The following is a 26,498-nucleotide window of genomic DNA, read 5'->3' as shown; positions in this document are numbered from 1 at the left end:
AGGAATGGAGGAAAGAGTGCTGTAAAAGGAGTTAGAGATGATAAAGGTGACATGAAAACAGGAGAAAAAGATATCCTTGAAGTATGGAGTAATTACTTTGAAAAACTGCTAAATGAAACAAGCAGTGATGACAGCACAGTGATAAAAAACACTGACCAGTCGTGCAGTCAGGAATACATATCCATACTTGAAGTAGAAAAAGCCATCAAAGGCTTGAAATGTGAAAAGGCAGCAGGAGTAGATGATATTCGACCAGAAATGCTGAATTATGGTGGTATAAAAGTCTTACAGTGGCTGCACTGCATAGTTCAGAAAGCCTGGACAGAGGGACGAATTCCCGATGATTGGAGTAGAGCTCTCATAGTACCCATATATAAAAAGGGAAATAAAACCGCATGTGAGAATTACAGAGGTATTTCCCTACTGAGTGTTCCTGGCAAGATCTATGCAAGTATACTTGAGAAACGGTTGAGAAGAATTGTGGAAGAAAAGCTTGGTGAAGAACAAGCTGGATTCAGGCCAAATAGAGGCTGTCAGGATCAGATCTTCACTTTACGACAAATAGTCAAGAAATCATGGGAATATAAGATCTGTATTTGAGTTTTGTCGATTTGGAAAAGGCATATGACAAGGTGCCAAGAGAGAAGCTATTCAATACGCTGCAGTTATATGGTGTCAATGGGGCATTATATCAAGCAATACTTAGTCTTTATTTGAGTTGAAAGTCAGCAGTTAGAATTGAAGGAAGTACAGGAAGATGGTTTAATGTTAAATCTGGTGTGAGACAAGATGTACATTATCCCCTCTGTTATTCATTATCTATGGATCACATTATGAAGGAATGTGGTATTAAACCTGATATCAAAATTGGAGATGTTAATGTCAGCTCTTTGCTTTATGCGGATGATGTTATACTTCTAAATAAATCCGCTACAAGTCTGCAAGATTCTCTGACTAAATTGAATAGCTGTTGTAATAGATATGGTATGAAGGTCAGCAATAAAAAGACAAAGACAATGAAAATAGGCAGAATCATTGAAAATGTCAACTGTGTTGTGAATGGAGAACCTGTGGAACAAGTAAAACATTTCAGCTACTTAGGCACAATTTTTACTGAAGATGGTAAACTAAATATAGAAATAGACAACAGAATCAGCAAAGCTGGTATTGTGGGAAGTCAATTGAATAAATTCATATGGAATAAGAAAGAAATTAGTCAGAACACTAAATTAGCTGTATACAAGACTGTGTTCAAACCAATTTTAACTTATGGATCTGAGAGCTGGGTCAGAAGTAAAACACTTGACCAAAGTCTAGAGACCACAGATATGAGAGTCCTGAGAAAGATTAGAGGCGTGAACAGATGGCATCAATGGCAATATCATATTAAAAATGAGGATATTAGGAAAGAACTTGACATTGTCAGCATCCAGGAATGCGTTAGCAGAGCTAATCTCAGATGGTATGGTCACTTAAATAGAATGGGAAAGGAAAGATTAGCAAAACAAGTGTTCTCTGCCAGGTTGGCAGGAAAACGACCCAGAGGAAGACCAAGATATAGGTGGATTGATACGGTACAAAGTGCCTTAGACGATAGAAATATAAGATCTGATAATGTTGGAGTCTTGACAAGTAACAGACTGATTTGGAGGAAAATTGTAGATAGGAAGTTAGTAATGATGTAATTTTTTCATGTAGTACTGTCATATCCTGTACACCCCTTGAGGGTACATGGCAGGAATTTGATGATGATGATGTTAAAGAGAACAATATGGAAGAAAGTTTCAACAAGAAGCTTGATTAACTTTTACAGGTAAACTGTAAATTCAGCTATACAAGCATTATTCAGGAAAAAAAATTAAATACTTCACACACAAAAAAACCACACCTTGGAGTCTCAGTGACTAAAGAAAACATTGATTCAGCTAGGGAGTGTGAGGAAGTTGTCTGCAAGGATAGAAAAATAAGAACACTGTGGTGAACACAAAAAGTTAAAGCAGTCCTGGAAAAGAAAGCATACTGAAAGCTCCTTTCAAATAAGTTGTCAAATGCCTTAAAAGAATACATTAAAAAATGTAAGAGCTCAGCTCTGTGTAAAAGTAACCAAACAAAAGTCATGGGAAGACTGATAAGAGTGTGGGAAATAAATCTCGGAAAGTGACAAAATGTTCTAGAGGCTTTTGAAATAGTGGAAAGAATACTGTCAAAGGAATCAAGATATTCTAGATGTCTAGAGTAATTATTTCGAAAAACAGTTAAATGAAACAACCAGTGGCAGAACAGTAATAGGAAATATTCAAAAAGGATTCAAATTTGAGGTAGAAAAAGCTATCAAAAACCTGAAATGTGGAAAAGTAGCTGAACCAGATTATATTTAATCGCAAATGCTCAAATATCGAGGAATAGAAGTTTTGCATTCTGCACTACATACTTCAGAGGGCCTAGCCAAAAGGTATAATTCCAGATTACTCAAAGAGCTCTGATACTTCCAATGTCTGAGAAGGGAAATAAAGCTGAAATTGAGAATCAGCAATTTCCCTAAGTATTCCAGGCAATATCATCACCATTATCAAATTCCTGACATGTACTCTCAAGGGGGTGTACAGGATATTATGATAGTACTACATGAAGAACTTACATCATTACTAACTTCCTATCAACAGTTTTCCTCAAAATCAATCTGTCAAGACTCCAACATCATCAGATCTTATATTTCTGTCTTCTAAGGCACTTTTTACTGTATCAATCCTCCTATATCTTGGTCTCATCTGGGTCTTTTTCCTGCCAACCTGGCAGAGAACACTTGTTTTGTTAATCCTTCCTCTCCCATTCTGTTTAAGTGACAATACCACCTGAGATTATAATAAATTTAATTTAATCCTTTATCCAAGTGTAAGTAAACAAAGTTTGTGCCTGAAGTATTTTCAGGACTGAGGCAACTCGCGGTAAGGGTGGACCAAGCTCTCATCACTCCTTATCTTAGTATCTCCCATAATGCAAAGCACATCTCCTTACAGACATATATAATGCTATGCATTAAGGGAAGGGCCACTACCCAAACCAGTTTAGACCTTTATTGAATGTTCAAGTACAGGTCAAACTCCAAAAACTCAGCATTGTTCCCCCTCAGTAACAGGCTCACCCTGCCACTGAGAAGAACTCTCAGCATTGGCTCTACTCCATGGCAGGCTCACCCCACCACCCAGCAGAGCCACTCATTTGCTCATATGTCATCTGAGGGGTAACAGCAACAGCCGTACCTCAATTAACTTCATGGGCTACAGCATTGTCATTCATTACCCCCCCCCCACACACACACCCCATCCAGGACCTGGGTGACAGCAACAGCCGAGCCTCAGTTAAAACTTCATGGGCTGCATCATTGCCATTCATCATCCAAGCTTCCAACTGGTTTCAACCTTTATTGAGGTCTCGTCAGTGGGAGCCAGGCCCAGAGATGGTGATGCTAAGGTGGAAGCAATGGAGAAGTCATATTTACCTATACGAGTTGCCAAAAGGTGTCTCACCTTATTATTAAATTATTCTCGATTTAGAGAAAGATGTTGGAAGTTTTTTTCCACTTAGTTAGACTATAATAAATTTAGTTTAATCCTTTGTCTAAGTGTAAGCAAACAAAGTTTGCACCTGAAGTATCTTTCAGGACTGAGGCAACTCATGGTAAAGGTGGACCAAGCTGTCATCAGTTCTTATCTTAGTATCTCCCATAATGCAAAGCACATCTCCTTGCAGACATGTATAATGCTATGCATTAAGGGAAGGGCCACTACCCAGACCCACAAGTTGCCTCAGTCCTGAAGATACTTCAGGCACAAACTTTGTTTGCTTATACTTGGATAAAGGATTAAACTAAATTTATTATAATCTAACCAAGTGGAAAATAAACTTCCAACATCTTTCACTAAATCCAGAGTAATTTAATAATAAGGTGAGACACCTTTTGGCAACTCATATAGGCAAATATGAGTTCTCCATTGCTTCCGCCTTAGTATCACCACCTCTGGGTCTGTCTCCCACTGACGAGACCTCAATAAAGGTTGAAACCGGTCTAGGCAATGGCACTTCCCTTAATGCATAGCATTATACATGTTCGCAAGGAGATGTGCTTTGCATTATGGGAGATACTAAGATATGGAGTGATGAGAGCTTGGTCCACCTATACCACAAGTTGCCTCAGTCCTGAAGATACTTCAGGTGCAAACTTTGTTTTCTTACATTTGGATAAAGGATTAAATTAAATTTATTAGTCTAACCAAGTAGGGAGAAACTTCCAACACCTGAGATTAGTTCTGCTAACACATTCCTGGATGCTAACATAATATCCTTGTTTTTAATATGACATTGTCATTGATGCCATCTGTTCACAACCCTAAATCTTTCTCAGGACCTTCATATCTGTGGTCTCTAGTCTTTGGTCAAGTGTTTTATTTTTAACGTGGCTCTCAGATCCAAAAGTTAAAATTGATTTGACCCTATCTTGTATACAGCAAATTTAGTGTTTTGACTAATTTCTTTCTCATTCCATATAAATTTAGATCTACAAATCTTAAATACAGATCTTTGTTATATTACCATGATTTTCCACATTTGTCTTAAAGTGAAAATCTGATCCTGACATATTTGGTCTGAATCCAGCTTTTTCTTTACTAAGCTTCCCTTCCAATATCCTTCTCAACTGTTTCTGAAGTATACTTGCATAAATCTTACCAGGAATAGAGAAATACCTCTGTAATTCTCACATTATTTTATTTATCTTTTTATATATGGGTACTATGAGAGCTCTACTCCAATCATCTGGAATTCGTCCCTCTGACCAGGCCTTCTGAATTATGCAATACAGCCAGGGGTGTAGTTCTAAAAGAAATACTGCCAGGGCTCTACCTTGGAAACAAAAATCCAGAGCACGAAGTGTGGCATTATTATTATTGCGACAGCTATATCGCAGAGAGATTGCCTTGTTTTCTGAAACGAAAATGACAAGAGCAGCAAGCTGTATTTTTTTTACTGAAAGCTGGAAATGGATTATAAGTCTCATTATTATAATTCTTATAATTTATTATAATGAATTTAAAAATTTTGATAGTTTTAAAAAAGTACCAGGGTGTCGCCGTGCCCTGGCCCGACTACACCCCTGGATACAGCCCCTGTAAAACTTTTATACCTCCATACTTAAGTATTTCTGGTCGAATATCAACTACTCCTGCTGCCTTTCCACATTTCAGGCCTTTGATGACATTTGCTACTTCAAGTATGGATATGCATTCTTAATCGTATGCCTGTTGAGTGTATTTTACCACAGTGCCGTCACTGCTTGTTTCGTTTAGCAATTTTTCGAAGTAATTACTCCATACGTCAAGGATATCTATTTTCTCCAGTTTTCGTCACCTTTATCATTTCTGATTCCTTTTACAGTACTCTTTCCTCCATTTCTAAACTGTTTCGATAGAATCTGGAATATTTTGCCACCTTCCTGATATTTATTTTCTATGTTCTTGCCAAAGTCTTCTCATGACTTTTATTTAGCTAGCTGTTTTACACAGTGTTTAGCTTTTCTTTTTTTGTTTGTATCTTCTAAGAGCACAAGCTGACTTATTTTCCAGGATCTTTCAATATGCTCTCTTCTTTTCTTTCACTGCCTCTTCACTCCCTGGTGGACACAGGAAGTGTCCACCAGGGAGTTTTGATTTTTCTTTCCTTGCAGACAACCTCACCACATGCCTCTTTGACTGAAATGATCAATGTTTTCTTCAGTTTGCCACAGAATCACTGAGGTCTGGTTCCTGTTCTCAAACTCTTTCATTTTTTCTTGAATAATGTTTGTGTGTTTTAGCCTGCAGTTCACATCTGAGAGCTGCTCAACTTTTATTCGCTTTAAAACTTTTTTACATGTTCTTCTTTTCAATATGAAATTCAATTTTATCCCGCTCAAGACTAAATGGTGATCACTTCCAGTTTCAGATCCTCTGTGCACTCTGGTGTGCTGCACCAGGGAGAAAACATCACTATCAACAATAACATTGTCAATGAGACTTTTCTTATTCCTTGCTGCTTCTTCCTTCCAGTCCATGTCCTGAGCAGAAATCCAACAAATATTTGCCATTATTATTAGCTTTACTCTTTTTTCCAAATTTTCTCAAAATATTTCTGTATGTCTGACAATCATTTCCTATTTAGATCCCCAAGGACCCACTTTTCCTTTTTCATTCTGTCAGTTGCTTTCTCTAAAGCCTCACAAAATTCCTCCACTCCTACTTTAGTAGAACCTTCTGTGGGACCATAGTCACAAATAAGTATCTTTGTCCAGTTCTCCATTCTGATATTTGCCCACATCACTGTACTTGATATTACCTGCCATTCAAGAAGATTAATCTCATATTTAGTGTTGAATACTATAGCTACTCCATCTTTTCTCTGATTGTTATTGCCTGAATATGACATTTTGTATTTATTGCTTAGAAAGATCTCGCCAGTTTTTGTCCTTTTTTGTTTCAGTCACCCCTATTATGTCAATCTGGGACTTATCCAATTTTTCTGTAATTCCATTTCTTTGCCATTCAGGCTTCTTATGTTGATAGCACTAATCTTGAACTCTGGTGATGTTGAGTTGGGGTGGGTTTTAGGATTTTTTCCAGTAGCTGACTTTTCGCTGTTCGCTCTGGTTCCCTTTCGAAAACAATGGGGGCCTTGTTTAACGCAGCTCCCCAGCAGGCATGAAATTCTGTCATGTTTAGCCATCATTTTACTTGTGGTTTAAGAATATAATTTGGTTGGCTAAATCTCAAATTGCCAGCCCATCCTCGTGCATTCAGTATCCAGGTAGATACCTAACAGGGTGTACCACGAGAAGGTGAGGATTGGACATTGGGTCAGAAGCTCTGGTTGGTTCTCCACATTCCTTTAAAGGTTATGTAGAGGTTTCCTCTTAGCTATACAGCTTTGACCCTTAAGCTTCCTCTTCCAGGCAAGAGGCCAGCCCATCCTCGTGCATTCAGTATCCAGGTAGATACCTAACAGGGTGTACCACGAGAAGGTGAGGATTGGACATTGGGTCAGAAGCTCTGGTTGGTTCTCCACATTCCTTTAAAGGTTATGTAGAGGTTTCCTCTCAGCTATACAGCTTTGACCCTTAAGCTTCCTCCTCCAGGCAAGATTTATGCAGGAATACTTGAGAATTGGTTAAGAAAAATTGCAGAAGAGAAACTTGGAGATTAATAAACTAGGTGCGTTCTAAACAGAGATTATCAATATGAGATTTTCAATTTACAGCAAATAGTTGAGAAATCATGGGAATACAGTATTGATCTGTGTTAAGTTTTGTAGATCTGCAAAAGGCATACAAGATGCCCAACAAAAAAGCTTTTCAAGATGCTAAGATGCTACAATTATATGGGGTAAATGGATCATTGTACAGAGCAATACATACTGTTTATTTGAGCTGTAAGTCAGCAGTTAGAATTGAAGGAGATACAGGAAGATAGTTTGATGTTAATTTGGGTGTGTGACAAGTGTGCATGCACATTTCACTCTTATTCATCATCTGTATGAGTTGCATTATGAAAGAATGTGACATTAAACTTGATATTAGAATCAGAGAAATCAAATTAGCTCTTTGCTTTATTGCAGATGATGCACTCTAAACACATCAGTGCAAAAACTATGAAAGTTTCATAAAATAAAAGTTGGCCAGAAAGTTTATGGGAATACTCCTGCTGGCATTTATGAGTTGCTCTAGCATGGACCACTTTAGAAAACATGCACGCTGCCCAAAAATCCACGTATTCGCTTTCTAATTTGGCTGGATATTAGAATCATCGCTTTCTAATTTCTAATAATGCTGGATCTAATATTCACTTGATTTTTATAATTTTTGCATCGCCGAACTGAAGCCTTTTGGCTCTTTATTTTAGTAAATACATCAGTACAAGTTTCCAGGATTCCGGCTTAACCGAAATGATAGCTGCAACAAATATGGCATGAAAATCCGCAACAAAAAGACCAAAACTATGAAAATAGGCAGGAACGTCTTCATCTGCATTCTTTTTGGAGAACCTAGAAGAATTAAAATATTTCAGCTATTTACACAATTTTTAGTGGCATTTGCTAATTAAATATGGAAATAGAGAACAGAATAAGAAAAGCTGTATGGTGGGGAGCCATTTGAAGAAATTTATATAGAATAACATAGAAATTAGCCAAAACACTAAAGTAGCATTGCACAAGACAATGTTCAAACCAGTTTTAAGTTATGGATCTGAGAGTTAGATTAGAAATAAAGCACTTGATCAAAGATTAGAGACCACACAGTACGAGAGTTCTGAGAAAAAGGAGAGTGAACAGATAACATCAATGGCAGAATCATATTAAAAGTGATGATAACATTAGGGAGGAATCTGATGCTGTTAGCATTCTAGAATGTCTGAGTGGAGGTAATCTAACCGAATGAGAGAGGAAAGTTTAACAAAATAGGTGTTTGATGCCAAAATAGCTTGAAAAAGACCCAGAGGAATATCAAGCTCTAGGTGAGTTGATTTAATCAGAAGTGTTCTGGAAGATTAAAATATTAGACATGACAATATTGAAGTGCTTACAAGTAATAGACTAATTAGGGGAAAAAAATTGGTTAGGAGATTAGTAATAATGTAAAGGTAATCATGTAGTACTGTCATAGTATCCTGTGCAGCCCTTGAGGTACATATCAGGAAATTGATGATGATGATGAGTAATGCACCAACAGACATTTACAAGTTGGCATAATAGAGTAATTTGGCTCACCTTCATTTAATAGACTTCATCTTCTTTATATGCATATTTATGTGTTCATATCTTAATAAACTACAGCTAATATTTCTCTAGTGACTAGCTAAAACATATATAAATTTTTTCTTGTATACACTGAGAAAGTCAATGAAATATCAATGAAACATAATTTATTTTAGCTTCCACAAAAAAATATAAGTTTAATGTTTAAGATACCAATTTAAAATGAAGTATTCAAATATCTACAATGCATAAAATGGTGTTTTTCTACTGTTTTGTTATGTAGTTCATTATATTATGTATTTGGTAATCATTTTGTTGTCCTAGGGAGAGTAACAAACTGCTTTTCATGTTTTTTTGAACTTTGTTTACAGTTATTGTCAACCCTTGTATTAGGCAAATTCAGAAAAATTTACTTCAGTGTTTCAGCCAGCAAAGACCCCTAAAAGAAACAAAAAAAATCAATGGATGTGGTTGGGACACTAACTTAGACATCCACCTTCACCTACGTTCAGTGCTCTTGCTCTCTACAAGTCAGCTGATGGACACAGAGAAAGACCAAGAAAACAGTTTTGGCAAACATGTGCAAACTTCTTTTTGAGAATGAGGCTCATGACCCATCTGATACTTACTATTTGGTGCAAAACAGAGCAATGCTTACTTTCATCCAATAGACTATCTCTATGAATTTTTGTTATATGAATATTTTTGTATACATTCTCTATTTATACATGAATAAATGATGATGAAGAAGATGAGAGTTTGCCAGAAATCCATCTCTTGCCCCACTCCCCAGGATTCTATTTTCTTGTACAGAGTCCCAATTTTTTTTATTTAGACAGTTTCAGTTCTCATTTCTACCTGGAAGTGTCTGAAAAAAATAACCATATGTATGTTTTCTCCCTGTCACTTTTCTTCTGGTATTTTTTTTTTTTTTTTTTTTTTTTTTTTTTTTTTGAGCACATCTCAGTTGCAACTGAAAGTTATTAAAAAAAAAAAAAAAAATTAGGAATTCGAGGTGTATTTATGAAATATATGTAGAGTTTAGAAATTCAGAATAATAATCTCAAATAAAATATTAGTCAAGAAAAGGAACAAAATCACCTTCAGTTTTTAATAACTTATTTAATTAAATTTTATTTCATTAAATTATTTTTTTTCACTCGTGTTTAAACTAATATTCTAACTAATGATTATGAAATATTTATTTTTAACAGTGAAAGAAACACTGACTGCTTCCTGGATGAAACAAGTAAGTTATTAAATGTTTCTCATATAGGCTACATCATTTTGATTTATTTCTAAGTTAAATATCATTTAAGTTACTAAGTTAAATGGAGTTGAAGATATTTTAAAGCCATACTACTTGGGTAATTAGATATATTTGTCATATCACATTATACTTGAAACGAAATTTTTACTTTATCATCAGACCTCTCTTGGCATAGGCACATTACAACTATTGCTTCCTTGGCATCCAAAACACTAGAATTTCTCTTTTGTCCAAGGTGTTACTTCAACTCTGAACAGCTATTGTCAAATTCCTGATTTGCATTTTCAGGGTGGGGAGGGGAGGATACAGGATATTACTTGATAGTACTACATGAAAAAGTTACATCATTACAACTTCTGATTGACAATTTTCCTCTAAATTAATTAGTTATCTGTCAAGACTCCAACATTATTAGATCTTATACTCCTGTCTTCTAAGGCACTTTTTACTGTATCAATCCACCTACATCTTGGTCTTCCTCTGAGTCGTTTTTTCTGCCAACTAGGCAAAGAAACTTGTTTTACTAATCTTTCCTCTCCCATTCTCTTTACCATATCATCTGTTTTTAAGTTCTTGAATGCTAACAATGTCAAGTTCTTTCCTAATATCCTCATTTTTGATGTGATACTGCCATCTGTTCACTCTAATCTTTCTCAGAACTCCCATATCTGTGGTCTCCAGTCTTTGATCAGGTGTTTTATCTCTAACCTAGCTCTCAGATCCATAAGTTAAAATTTGTTTGAACACTCTTGCATATAACTAATTTATTAGTTTGTATATAACTAATTTCTTTCTTATTCCACATAAATTTATTTGGCTGACTTTGTACTATACCAGGTTTACTAATTATGTTCTCTATCACCATATTTAATTTGCCATCTTCACTAAAAATTGTGCCTAAATAGCTGAAATGTTTTACTTGTTCTATAGGCTCTCCATTCAGAATACAGTTGCTGTTTCAATGTTTCTGCCTATTTTCGTTGTCTTTGTCTTTTTTTTGCTGATTTTCATACCAAATTTATTACAACAGTTATTCAGTTTAGTCTTAGAATCTTGCAAACTTGTACTGGATTTGTTTAGAAGTGTCACATCATCATCATCTGCATATAATGAATAGCTAAGATTAATATCACCAATTTTGATATCAAGTTTAATACCACTTTCCTTCATAATGCAATCCATATACATGATGAATAACAGTGGAGGTAATGTGCACTCTTGTCACACACTTGAATTAACATCAAACCATCTTTACTTCCTTCAGTTCTAATTGTTGAAATGCAGCTGAAATAGAGACTATGTATTGCTCAATATAATGTCCCATTTACACTATATGACTGTAGTGTTTTGAAGAGCTTTCCAAGAGGAACTTAAATACGAATCCCTGTTATATTCCCAAGATTTCTGAACTATTTGTCTTAAAGTGAAAATCTGATCCTGACAATTTCTATTTGACCTGAATCCAGCTTGTTCTTCACCAAGCTTCTCTTCCATAGTTTTTCTTAGCTGGTTCTCCAGTATACTTGCTTTTTCTTAGCTGGTTCTCCAGTATATCAGGAACACTCAGCAGGGAAATACCTCTGTAATTCTCATGCTCAGTTTATTTCTTTTTTTATATATAGATGGGTACTATGAGAACTACTCCAATCATCTAGATTTGACCTTCTGACCAAGACTTCTAAATTATGCACAGTATAATTCAGAATATTATTTTTTGGACCAGAATTTTACTTTAAAAATAGTGGGGAAATCATGAGAATATAACAAGGATCTATGTATACTTTTTTTTTTTTTTGTAGATACTGAAAAGGAATATGATATGGTATCGAGAAAAGTTCTTGAAAGTGCTATATTTATATTGTTTAAAATGGATATCATACACAGAGCAGTGTATAGCCTATGCTGAAGTTGTAACTCAGCATTGACCCACACTTCACTGTGCAGGCATTCAAAACTGAGAATTCCTATGTCTGTAGATACATTATGGGGCTGGTTTGCCTGTTCTGAGGGACGAAAAACCTGATTTTCCGAGTGAAAAAAACCTCTACTTCCATATGAGACTGGCTAACTCACCTTTAGTCAAAAGAGATCAGATAAAGGTTCCTCACATCATTCTTCTTATGATGAGTAATAACCATAAAGTAGAAAATTTGAAAGAAAACAGTACGATGAGGCCAGAATATAAACACATTTTGGAATGAACCACACACAAAGAACTTAAAAAAATCAGGAACAATAATGGGAGAAATAAAAGAAAGACTAGAACTAGAAGAGTGTGAAATTATACAAATGAAAAACCACAAGAATCAATATTTAAGTTTCTACTTATCAGTTTACCAAGGTTTAGTGCTGGGTGATGCCAAGTGTTTACTGCACCAAATGCCTTCTTATTTCCCAAAAGCGAGTAAGGGAGATTATTTTTACTCTAAATTCTCTGTAGCAAACCTTCTTCTGTAATGAATTGTTTCTTTTGTGCATACTGGTTTCTTATATTGGATATCTAATGTACTACAAATTATAGATCTGAAAAATAGCTAGCACTTAAATGATTCCAACATCCTCAAATTCATCATTAACATATTTCACAAATCATAGTTACTTGATTGTTGAAGTCATGAATGACAAAGGCAAACTTTCTATCCTTTATTATAGGGCTATCTGGTTGGAGAAAATCATGCTTATGGTGAGCATGCTCATGCTTAATTCAGCCCTTAATTAGTAATTGAGGTAACATTTTCCACAGATAATATATGGTCAGTTTATACAGTTAATAATTGTGGAGTCAGTTCATATGATTAATAGATTAATAGAACAATAAATAATTCATAAAAGTTGCAAATTGCAGTCAGAAGTAATGTACAGGAAAATGGTTTGGTGTTAAATCAAGTATAATATAAGTAGAATTAATGCTGTTTCCAGTTATTTGTAATCTTTTTTTTTTTAAACTCCCACCCATGAAAACCCTGATCTAAAGACCAAACTCAGTACTTTTTCAAGGTCAGGAATCCAGCCAACTGATTGTCTCATACGAGATGACAAAATTCATATCCCACCTAAAGCCATTCACGGACATGCCCATAGTAGGTTACTAACCCATAACCTGTTGGTTGCGTAGCGGAGACATTATCCACAGCTGCCATTATGGGCCACATTATTAAAGAAACCGGTACTAAATCAATTATTCAAGTAGATAATATTGAGCTAAGTTCTTTATCTGTGCAGATGACATTATCCTCATATATAAATCTGCTACTAGTTTTCAGGAGTCTGTCCAAATTAAATAGTTACTGTGACAAATTGAGTATGAAAATTAGCAATAAAACGACAAACTGTGAAACTACACATGGAAACATTAACTGTATTCTCGATAGTGAATCTAATGTTGGAGGTTTATCACAAAGAACTTAAAAATGCATTTTGAGTCTTATAAATTGGCAAGCGATTGTTAACCATGCATATACTACTACTACTATTCATAGGATCAACTGGAAAAATTCTTCTACTGTTTCATCTTCAGAGATGAAATAGTAAAAGAATTAAAATAGTTTTAATCCTTTCCCAGTGCTGTTTATACTCCATTAAACTGCTAACATAATGTCCATGATGTCTCAGCACTTAAGCCTTAACATACGGATACTGAACCGTAGAACAGTTGTATATTTTAACCATTTAGGCATAATTTAGTGAAGATGGCAAATTAAATATAGAAATAAATAATAGAATAAGAAGCTGGTGTGGGTGGAAGCCAGTTTAATAAATTTTCAATAGCCAAAACATCAAATTAGGTATACAAAAAGGTGTTTAGACTAATTTTATCATATAGATTTGAAGGTTGGGTTAGAATTAAATCATCACTGGTAGTCATTTGCAAATAAGTATCCTACCATACTGATAATTAATCTACTGGTGAGTTAGTAGATGGCTGATTAAGTCACTGATCTGCATAACATTTCACAAGAAAGAATGACTCCAGAATTTGATGATTGACTGAGGTAGTTTTAGTCTCGGGAATATTAGTTGTGAAGAAAGATTGACAAAATGCATTTTGAGTCTTATAAAATGACAAGTGATTGTTATTGGATTAATGTAGAAGAGATTTTTCATAGAATGGAGACAGGTTGAATAAGATGCCATCCCTGTATCTGTATGCAGTGTGCTAAAGAGGTCACTTGCATGGAGAGTGTTTGGGAAATGGAATGCATTATGTGAGTGCGATAAGTGCAGAAATAGTTAGTTTAATGTGAAGTTTGATGAGGTGTGTGTGTGTGTGTGTGTGTGTGTGTGTGGGTTGTATCTAATAGTGATAGTTGTACCTCCCACAATGAGTCTTTGTACTCTATGGAGGTCTGGTAATGCTGATAATCACACCTTTACCAGCATCAGCATTATCCTTTACTCAGCGATAAACCATAAATGCAACACTTAATGAATTAGAAAAGATCATTAGAAGTTTGCTCTTATAATGTTTTTAACTTTTCTTTTGAAAGATGTTCACTTTAATAAAATAATAACATAAATTTCAGATAAATCCAGGGAAGACATCAGAAGAACTGATATTTCAACTCTGCGTGGTTATGAACTTTTATCAGAAAAAGAAAAAAGAGTAAGTTTTGGTTGTGTCCTTGCTCATTAACTTTAAGAACAATAAACAAAAAGTGAATCTATATTTTAATATTTTGAAAATAAGAGACAGTGAAACAATGATTATTATTATTTTTTTTTAATCAGTGAGTTAAACTATCTCATCTTCCTTATACCTTCTTTTACTTTGCGCTGTCGAGGGTCCATTGATCATCGGACCTCACTCCGTTTACAGGATAAGGTGGTCAGCCTTATGCCCCGGTGTATCCTATGGCCTGTAGTGTTGAGTTCTCAAGGCCAGTTTGCCTGCTTTGTGGGATGAAAAACCCCAGAATAAACTGGGGAAAAAACCCTGCTGTCCACACCCAAGACTGGCTAACTTGGCTATGGCTGAGGAAGATCCTTCAGCTCCTCACGTCACCGACGGGAATCGAACCTAGGACACTCCTTCCCCAGGCATATGGTTGCAAAGCGCATAGCCACTAGGCTTAATTAATAAATAATTCTTTATAGTGTATAAAGAATTAATGTGTGTATAAAGACGTGTATAAAGAATTAATAAATAATTCTTTATACACGTGGTGCTTTCTGTGTTTAAATAATTTCCACAGTATATTTGTTGGTTTGGTTGTTATCATATTTAAAGTGTAATAGAAAAACTTTTCCATTTGACTCTATTGAAAACCTGAATGGAAAAGTTTTTCTGTTGCACTTTAAATGTGATAAAGACCAAACCAACAAATATTATTATTATTATTATTATGTAACACCTCCAGGGAGTCCAAAGGGAGACTCATCAAGGGAGGGCACCTACTCTACAACTCTCTGTCTCCACTACTCAGTCCACCAACTACAATGAACTGCAACTACTATCATCATCATCTACACCAACGGCATCTACCACCCATTATCACCACTAGTATTTTAACAGACAATCACAAACATCCACCCATGGCAAAATTCGAATCCATGGCCTTTTGGCTGGAGAGTGGTCAGGGCACAATGAAAATTATTTAAACACAGAAAGCCCCACATGTATAAAGAAGTATTTATTAAATATTTATTTATTATTTATTATATAAATAATAAATATTATATAAATAGAGCCAAATGGAATAACATGGGGATGGCCTTTGCCCATGAGGATTCTACAGGCTGACAACAACAACAAGAAAAACTTTTGCTCTGTTGACAAAGGCATTGAAATTTTGAGTGGTTCACACTCATTGCCCTCTTGCAGAAGATTACTTTGATTTTGATATCGCATCTCACTTATCGTATGAGCATTCTATTTTTATGCTGTTGCTCAAGATTCCTTTACTTTAAAACCTACAGTTTGGCTTAGATGCATTCATGATGTTTTTGTATTCTAGCCACACAGCTGCCAAATGTTAAACACATTCCTTAGCCACCTGATCAAACAACATGAGCGCATACAATTTATTATTAAAATTGAAAATCAGATTTCCTTTTCTGGATACACTGGTTATATGTCTTCTCTCAGGCAGTCTGTCCTTACTACAAGTAAGGACAGACTGCCTGAGATTTTACTACAAGTCTATACATGCTAACTCATATCACCACCTTTTGCAATAACTCAAAGTCATTAACACCCTCAAAACAGAGCTATAACAATTTGCTCTAATGACGAAGCTCTTAAACAAGAATTACAAATTATTAGCAATACATTTATAAATAATGGCTATAGCAAAAATACTATTAATAAAGTTCTTCATAAAACTTTACCAAAAAAAATATAGATTACAGTGAAACTATAGCAATCTCATACATTAAAAGGCTATCAGAAAAAAATTAATACAAACCATCTATAAAATTAAAAAACATATTCAACTCCTCTAAGGATCCCCCCCCCCCCCACTGGCTCACCCTGGAGTTTATTGCATTTATTGCACCTGTAACTTACCTTATATTGGGGAAACTGGGCGTATAATCCCTATCCATAAAAAAAAGAACAGAAATGACGCATTAAATTTAACAATTAGAACAGAAATGACGCATTAAATTTAACAATTTTAGTGAAATAGCCTCTCAGATCACTCTCTTAACACCCCACACCAAATTGATTGGAAAAGTTCTTGTTCTTTCCATCATAGAAAAACCTGGTATGAATGGAAATTTAAAGATGCCTGAAATTTTGATTAACTTCACGAATCTTAACAATAATGGTGGCATAAAAATCCCAAGAATTTGGATGGCTCACATTCAGGCACGTAGTTCTTCAAGTTTTCCAGAAAACCCTGACTTTAGGACTCTAAGCAATTTTTCAGCTTTTATTGGCCACCATCCATACTGGTTTGTTTTTATTTATTTGTATACTTATGTGAGTAAATTTTTTGTATGAACATATTGCTCTCTAGCGTAATTTAATTTTGTAACCTAAAAGATATAATAATAATCACAGGACTCTAGCTTTGACGTAGTAAGTTTTTTTTTCGCAAGGTCAGGCCAATAGTTTTAATGGTTGATCAGTAACTTTAGCATACCATGTAGATTGTAGTGCAACTTGTTTCTTTGTTTATATGTGTATACTCCAGATGATGACCTTAATGTGAAGATCAAAGCATCTAACGATTATTTTGGTTTATATTAAACTGAAGTTTTACTCTAACATGGTAGTTGTTTCCATAATTTTTATGATGTTGCTCAGTTTATCTTCCTTTATCTGCAAGCAGATACAGCAGCCCTTAAATTGCCATAATCCTTTTCTTGTTACAGTGATCAGCATCAGTTATTGCAAAGTTGTAAAGCAACTACTGTGATATAACTTGAAAATAAAAATAATCACTTGGTATTTTAATTTTCATATTAAGGTCATAATTAGAAGTACACATATGCAAAGTGACATCAAGCTAATTAAGATTAAGTATAGAGCATTTACTACTTTGGCCAACCATTATCTGTAGTTTGACCTCTAGTGAGGAAATAGTTAAAAATTGAAAATTTACTAAACACTTAAGTAAAAAAATTAATAAATAAAAATAAAAATTCTATATAAGTAAAACTATATAGTAGCCATTGGCTGGAGTTTAATTTTTGGAGTGTTGCTATTTTTGCAAGTTTTTATATTCAGCATATGGGTTGAGGTTATGTAAAATCTCGCACGATAAGTTAACTAAATTAACTTATCGAGCTCGGTTTTACAAGGATGTCAAATCAAAATATTATAGAAAATACGATGTATTATATTTTTTTTTCAGTATATATTAACTACTTTGTGTAATGTATTCGATATTACCTGTGTAACTATAGTGTTTGAAAACAGAGAAAAGGGATTATGAATTATTAATATAGTGAGTCAGCAAAAAAAATAAATAAAAGAAAAGACATTAAGCTGGCCACTTTAAGGTAGAAATAAGATAAGCACATCGAAAGGGAAAGGTTCGCAACAACTTGCGAGCATTTAGGCACCTAAAACAAAGACTTTTGGCAAAACAGAACATGAGTGACGTCATCGTGCTGGGGGGGTGATCGTAGACACTTCGGAGTTGAAACAAAGAACAAGGAGGATTTTTAAGGGACTAAGAGAGAGGGGAAATGAGAGGTAGAAGCAGAGGCAATGTTTAGGAGCTCGTAGCTGGAGGTTAGGTAGTTCATACCTCTTGATCCTGAGAGATCATTCATGGTTTATCATTGGAGTATTGTCAATGGTGAATTTCCCCGAAGTTCTCTGAGTAGTTCCCAAGGCACGTCCACCGTGTAGTAGACCGCACACCCTGCGATCTCAAGCACGACTGACCAGGGTCCGATGGATAAATGTCGAAATGCGAAATCAGAGTATCTCCAGTTACCTACTAGTGTAAACAACAGGCACCCACCAGCTGAGGAAGAAAGAAGGAAGAATATTGTTTGCTGCACAGGCCAGAACAACTGCAACCATATATAGAGTACGGAAACGTCCAAGTTAAAGAAAGAAGTATCCAGATCAAGGCAAGGATATATGATTCCTGATGGAAACTTTGTTCGTAGTAATGGACTGTTTATAAAGAAAAAACAGTGAGTAAGCACATCATATCGATGTTCTTGGATTGTAGATATGTAAAATTGTATGTATATGTTAAGCAAGAGCCCGTGCTAAATTTTGTAAAATACTAAGTAGTGTGTGTTAGAGTGGCTAGTAGGCAGAAGTTTATATATTATATCTTCTTAAGTTAGCCGTGCTAGGAGAAACAGTTATTCCCCATTACTTGTCTAGTTTGTAATCACAATTCTCTAGTTAGAATAAATGCTTTGTTGAACAACAATTTAATTTGATCATTGCCAATGCATTATCTTAATATTTTCTGACCTGTGTGCGTTAATTAGATATTGCCACAACTTGCTGTATGGTTAGGAGAAATTTGACTAGATATTGCCTTTATTCCACTTCTTTAATTCCTCACTCTCTGTTACTCTGTCTGACTGGCACAGTCGTAAATCAAATACATTTGTCAGACCGAAGAGTGTGAGAAATTGAATAGACCACAATTGTATGGCAGGCAATAGCTATATTTAGAGTCTTCTATATGTGTGGTTGGAACAAAGGGCAAGAGCAGGAAGATAGGCGGGACGAAATTTTAGATAGAGGGGAAATGACAAAATAGTGTAGACAAGCTTTGTGAGACGGTGCGGTCAATTCAGTTTAGAGGACTAAACATAACATAAACAAGATTTTCTTTAAATTGACACAGTCTAAGGAAATAAAAACGAAAGAAATCATAAGAACAACAACAGCTTAAAAAAAAATAGAGAAATTTAACAAAAACTAATAATTTACAGGTAGTGCAGTTTAGCATAAAAAAAAAACTAATAAATTTACAGTTATAATAATATGTCCTTAAGTCCGAGCATTGGAGATTGTTTATGCCTATTCTTTTATTTTTGACTTTCTTGATTTACAATTAAATTATTCTTTCTCTCTTGAAACAGATGTTATATGGGCTGCATATAGACTATCTATATTCTAAAAATTTTTAAGCCTTCATTCATGTTGAGATCAGGGTGATTAACATCTTGCAGATTTCTCTGAATTTGCCTTTATTGATCAGAAAGGACTGATTTCTCTTAAACATTGAATTTGATGTGTTATTTGTGTTCTTTTAATTGAATGATGCATCCTATTTCACCTATGTAAGGCAAGTTTACAGGAGCATCGGACATGGATGGATGATGGATTGAAAAAGGGGAGGGTGTTCTTGGAGAAGCTGAGTAACCTCTTCAATTTTGTGGATGGCTTAAATGTAGCATTAATGTTAAGAGTGTTTGTGCAGTATTCTGTTTATTTATTTTATGTTATTTTTTCAGATATATTCCTTGAATGTATGGAATGGCTGTGACTTTAGTATAATCTCTGTTATTTTTAAAAGGATGGAGGATTCTGTTGATTGTTTTCCTATTGTAGCTATTCATTATAAATGTTTTGCTTGTTATTTGAAATTCATTCTCATCAAAACAAATCGTTAAAGCTCTGTTTTTTGAGGGTAATAATGACACTTAGTATTTGTGTTAGATGGTGGAAAGCATCTAACAGTATTGGTCAGGGTGTATGGGCTTATGACAGCATGAGGGAAGGGATAGCGTGACAGGTTCGTTCAGAAATGGAATTGTGTCCTGGTTTTCAATTCCAGTGGTAAATTGTATGAATTCGTGTTTTGTACATGGAGATGGTCCTAGGAGCAAGCAACAGCCATGTCACCATCCTGTCCAGCTACATTTTCATCAGTGGGGATCTCTTCCCTTCTTAAAAAAGACCCAAACTACATGATTACAAGCTCATTTAGTTATATAATACTAGAAACAAAAATTGCTTCTGTTAAATCACAAAGTTTATATGGCATGTTAGTTGCAGCTTTTCCAGGAGAATTTTATTTGTGAACTTTTTCAGTGATAGATATAACAAATCTCAAATGCAATTCAAACTGATTTCAAGTTATATGCATATAAATCTTTATTTGCTGAATATAAATTGTTTGCTTGCAGCATGCATTGACTGCAATAAACAGGTGTTATCAAATTTTTTCTGCAGCTGAAAATTTGAAACAGAATGTTAGACTAAAAACCTCCATGAATATGAAGAGAAGAAAGAAAGGCCGATGTATACAAGGCCATAATGGACAAAGTAATATTATCATGATTAAGACTGTTTTGGGCCAGAAACACGAAGAAACAGTTCCAAACCTACAAAAGAGTGCTGTCTCAGATGGAAATAAGCCTGACCAAGTTTTAAAAATGGAAAAATCATTAAATAAGAAGAAACGATTAGTAGGACTTCTGTACATAGCTACCTATGGTGTGGATACTCTTATCAGTGATGACAAATTAATAAACCTAGATAAAGTGCTTGGATGGTATTAAATGGGATATAATTGGAATAGATGAACATAGGTGAAAAAGAAATACTATCTAAGATATAAATAATGGACATGTGTTAATAACAGGTGGAAAACATGATGAAATCAAACATGGTGTTGGCTTCTTTGATTTTAAAATTTGTATCAGAAAGAATTTGCCAAATCACAATAAAAGATATACCCTGAGGATAGTGCAAGTTTTTCCACCTACATGCAGCTGCACAGATGAAGTAGAACTTGTTTATAACCAAATATATCATCTTCTAGAAAATGGTAAAGATTATTTTAATATTTTGATGGGAGATTTCAATGCAAAGGTAGGGAAAAAAAGATCAAAATTAAACATTTGTGGGAGTAAATGGTATTTGCATCAGAAATGAAAGGGGAAAAATTTTATTGGAATTTTCAGAAGCCTCTACAGACTTTTAAACCCTTACCTCTACACTTCCAAATGAAAAAATTAGAATAATTAAAGAAAATGTGTTGAATGATTTGCAATTCTAATTTATTGCATAGGAAATAATTATTACCAAATATGAATTAGCATCATCTAAATCTACGTACTTTTTACATGGATATAGATTATATATCCATGTAAACACATTAAAATGCTGAAAAAAGAGAGCCAAATGGCTTCACTTCGGCGATGCAAAATTATTCAAATTAAGTGGATATTGAATCCAACATTGTTTCAAGCTGAATAGTGAAACTACAAGAATTTCGTGCCGAATATAGTTTCGGTGAATCCAAGCGTAAGCAAACCTTTCATGACAGGGGCAACTCGTAGTAAAGGTGGAGTAAGCTCTATCACTATCATTAGTATTTCCCATAATGTAAAACACATCTCCTAGCAGACATGCATGATGTTATACATTATGGGGAGGGGGGGAGGTCACTACCCAGATCGGTTTCAACCTTTGTTGAGGTCTCATTAGTGGGAGCCAGACCCAGATGTAAATACTCAGGTTGAAGTGATGCAGAACTTATACTTTACCATACGAGTTGCCAGAAAAGGTGTGACATCACGACACCAAGAATTACTGAAAAAAGAGAGCCAAAAGACTTCAGCGATGCAAAATCATTCAAATTAAGTGGATATTGAATCCGACATTGTTTCAAAGCCGAATAGAGAAACTACAAAAGTTTCTCTATTCAAGAGTTGCCCCTGTCATGAAAGGTTTGCTTATGCTTGGATCTGCCGAAATTTATAGTGTCTATATTCAGCACGAAACTCTTGTAGTTTCTTTCTCTATTCGGCTTTGAAACAATGTTGGATTCAATATCCACTTAATTTGAATAATTTTGCATTGCCGAAGTGAAGCCTTTTCTCTCTTTTTTCAGTAATTCTTGGTGCCTTTTTGATGTGACACCTTTTTTTGGCAACTCGTATGGTAAAGTATAAGTTCTGCATCACTTCAACCTGAGTATTTACATCCAAGTCTGGCTCCCACTGACGAGACCTCAACAAAAGTCTGGGTTGTGACCCCCCCCCCCCATAATGTATAACATCATACACGTCCACTAGGAGATGTGTTTTACATTATGGGAAATAATAAGGATAGTGATCAGAGCTTATTCTACCTTTACCATGAGTTGCCCCTGTCATGAAAGGTTTGCTTAAGCTTGGATCTGCTGAAACTTTTATAGTTTCTATATTCAGCTTTGAAACAATGTTGGATTCAATATCCACTTAATTTGAATACATAAACATGCAATATAAATTATAAGAAAACTATTATTTGAAAACATTCACAAAATTAGAATAATTTTTAATGTTGTTCAAAATATTAGAATAATGCAAAAATAAATGCACAAAAATGACAGTCAAAGGGAAACAACATGATAATTAGTACTTGGTTATTACTTTGTTACATCCCCCTTAGCTTTTATGATCATTCGTAAATGGTTGGGCATATTATTTACTAGCGGTTCACAGTCTTTTTTTTTTTTTATGAAAACATGCCCATATGATCTGCAGACTAGAATCAAGTTAATTTTTGTCTCTTGGAACAACTTCTTGAAGACATTTCTTCATAATTCCCACAAATTCTCAATGGGGTTTAAATCTGGTGAGCTTGTTGGGCAAGGAATTACATTAATTTGCCTTTCCTTGAGCCATCTAGTAGTGGTCTTGGAAGTGTGACAAGAAGCTGAATCTTGCTGAAAAAGGAAATCGCCATCACACAAATCTGCCAATGCCAGTAACATAACGTGCTTAAGAATTTCTTGGCACACTTTGGGATTGACTCTTTCATACACAATACACAGCCTGCCTGGACCTTCTGCGGTCATACAAGCCCATACCATGACAGAGGTTGCAAATTTCACCAAACGTTTCATGCATTCTTTATCAAATGCTTCTTGCTTAAGACATCAAACACTATCCCTTTGATGACCATGGGGCACACAAAACATACTTTCATCGCTAAAGAGTACCTTTTTCCAGTCCCCTTGACCCCACATCAGTCTTTGCTTACACAAGCTGCCTTTTTCTCAGAAGTCATAAGTGGCTTTGTCTTAGATTTAGTTGCATTCACATCTCATCTCGTCTCTTTATGTAGTTACCTTTCGACTCCTATTGCAGCAATTATTTTAAAAACTCTGGTTATTAGAATACTGTCTCAATATTCTACTCATGCTTGCTTGAGAACATTTTTCAATTCCTTAGCTATAAACTGTTGAGTTTTGCCTTCTTTGTGTAGAAGACACCATATGAAACTTTTTAGCTTCCAATGTGTCACTTGTTCGACCCATGTTTAGCAAATGATTAACTGAAATCTATGCGCAAACAATTCCTCACACATGATTCAGTCCTTCAGCTACTGAAATATATGCTATTTCTATGCCCTCCTCAAAACCATTTGGAAAAATTTGGAATATTCTAATATTTTGAACCATGTTAAAAATTATTCTAATTTTTTAAATGTTTTCAAATAACAGTTTTCTTATAATTTATATTACATTTTTATGTGTTTACATAGTTATATAATCTACAAAGTACATGGATTTAGATGATGATAATTCATTATTATTATTATGCGACACCTCCAGGGAATCCAAGGACTCATCGTATGAGGGCACACTACTCTACATCGCTAAATACATCTCATCCTCTCCACTACTACTCAATTCCCGAATTACGACACTACTACCATCAACGCCATCTATCGTCCATCATCATCAACAACAGTATTTTTTGTCTGTAAATTGCGTGTGTTCTGAAGGTCGATTTGTCTGTTCGTGGGATGAAAAACTCGAGTTTCTGGGGGGAAAACCCTGCTACCACCGAATGAGATCAGCTAACTCACCTTCAACTGAAAAAGCCCATATAAGGATTCCTCTTGTCACGACGAGAATCGAACCCAGGTTTTTTTCCAATTGAAGGGCACAATGTTCTGCTATTCATCCAATTGCGCTACAGCGTCTTTTAAATTTTTCATAGTTGGTAATAATTATTTTCTATGCAATGAATTAGAATTGCAAAACATTTTCTTTGATTATTCTAATTTTTTGATTCAGAGGTACACTGCCACTATCATTTAGGATCTCTACCCAATTGGATTTAATCCCTTAAAGAAAGAAGAAAGGACAGGAGGATATTGCAATTAGCAATATTCTTCCATCATTTCTTTCTTGCTTGTCCTTCCTGAATACATGGCACTTATCATATTCTATTCTTCTAAGAATATCCTTATCTGTTAGCCAGGTCTCACTAATGCTATTAATTTTTGGTAAGATATCATTTAGCCTACCCTAAAAATTTATCCTTTATTCCTGATGCTTCTAACATTAGTGAACATATATGACAAACAACTATCAGTCTGTTGTATATTCAAGTAACTCTTAAAATAATATACAATTAGAATAATTTAATTATATTTCCAGTATTTCAACAAAGTCTAATTGCCACCATCAGGGAACAGCATAAAAGCTGATGCACATTCAGGCTCTGCATTGGGTAAGTGACAAAGAAGCAGAGCAACAACAAGGGTGGACCTCAAATCCTAAATAGTATCATCTAGCCTTATGCTGGATTTGACTGTTTTTAGCCATTAGGCTGATGTTCTGAGGAGGAGTGCTTCCCAAATTTGAGGCAGCTTTGTGCACACCTAATTGTGTTGAGGTTTGGGCAGTTTCTTAATAATGTGGTAGATTCCAATAAAAGTCTCTCATATTTATTTGATTGAAAAAATTCACCTTACTCCATTGTAGCATATCTCTTACTACATCACCTTATTATGGTAAGGTGTCACAGGATATGCTATGGTTGAGTAAGGTGATTTTTTTTTTCCAGTGTATCCTGTGGCAGGTGTCCAAAGCATGGTCCCCAAGTCCTGAACAATTCAATCATAATGATGGAACCCCATATGTAGTCCATGTATGGGTCTGATGTTGGCTGTTCTGTTTGTTTATAATAGGTCAGCTTATAGCTACAAGGTACCTTACCTGGTAAACACTTGGCATATTTAGGTACGCTGGTTGATCTTTGGGGCAGCAGATAAGAGATACCAATTTTTTGTATGGTCTATAAATGGTTACAAGGTTGTATTCTTTTAAGATTTTGGGTAGTTTTTCAGATGTGCTCCAGATATATGGAAATGGTGATAGACTTAGTAGCCTTTTTTGGGAGAGGGAAGCGTCTGATTTTAGGTTTTTAATATTTTTGGATTTGGAGGGGATTATAGCCATTGGTCAAGAAGTTGTTGTAAACATGGTAGGTTCAGTGGGGAGGGCATTATTATCAGAACTAATCAATTTTACTATTGTGCAAGGTTTTTATGATCCCATACTGTTGAAGGACGGGTGATGTGGCTGTTGGTGGATGTATCTACCTGTGTTTATGTTGATTTGTTGTAAACCAAGAATCCAGCAGGTTGGTGTGTAATTGGGTATCCAGGAAGAGGAGACTTGTTTTTTTTTGTTTTTTTTTTTGTTTGTTTGTTTGTTTTTAAGATGAATTGGATCCTGAGATGCAAGTTGTTTAGATGTTTAAGAGCTTTTTAAGCATCCAGATCATTTGGCAAATGGAGAATAGATCGCCTACTGTCTGTCTGTCTGTGCTATGTAGATGATGTTTGCCAAGTGCTTATGAAGAGACAGAGTTCAGGACTTTCTCTTCAAAGGTCTCCATGAAATAGTTAACTGGGTGGTGGGGGCTGAAAGCAGATACCTGTGGCTGGTTCCCTGTATTTGTTTATAGAATTTTCCTTGCCAGGTGAATTAGCCTTATTCATAGTGAACTGAAACAGCAGAGATGTTGAGAGAAAAATCATCTTGCATAAAGTCCAAGGTATCTTTAATTGGAATATTTGTGAATAGAGAGGGGGGCTAAACTAGTCATAAACTCCACACCCACACAGATCTACTATTCTCCAATTAACCACATTGAATATTCTTAAAATAGTGTGGGTATGAAAAGATGCTTGCACTGCAAGCTAAAGACAACCTATATGAATTCTATTGTTATATTGCAAGTAAAAGAACAAATTAATGTGAATGTGTAATAACTTGTATGTGTAGAT

At 35.1% G+C, this 26,498-nt stretch overlaps 1 protein-coding gene across 1 annotated transcript in view; it reads left to right on the top strand.

The window, feature by feature from the left end:
• LOC150102631 (transcriptional adapter 2-beta-like) overlaps nucleotides 1-26,498 on the top strand; it is a 348,460-nt gene that overhangs the window by 257,737 nt on the left and 64,225 nt on the right. Inside the window, exons 16-17 of the mRNA XM_090398716.1 lie at nucleotides 9,993-10,027; nucleotides 14,572-14,651. Coding sequence (XP_090254842.1) covers nucleotides 9,993-10,027; nucleotides 14,572-14,651 — 115 coding nt within the window. The remainder of the gene's footprint in view (nucleotides 1-9,992; nucleotides 10,028-14,571; nucleotides 14,652-26,498) is intronic.

The sequence above is a fragment of the Typopeltis vanoorti genome, chromosome 10, assembly GCF_054136105.1.
Source record: "Typopeltis vanoorti isolate ZY-2024b chromosome 10, IOZ_Tvanoo_1.0, whole genome shotgun sequence".
NCBI classification, from domain to species: Eukaryota; Metazoa; Arthropoda; class Arachnida; order Uropygi; family Thelyphonidae; genus Typopeltis; species Typopeltis vanoorti.
This window is presented reverse-complemented; position numbering and strand designations above follow the sequence as displayed.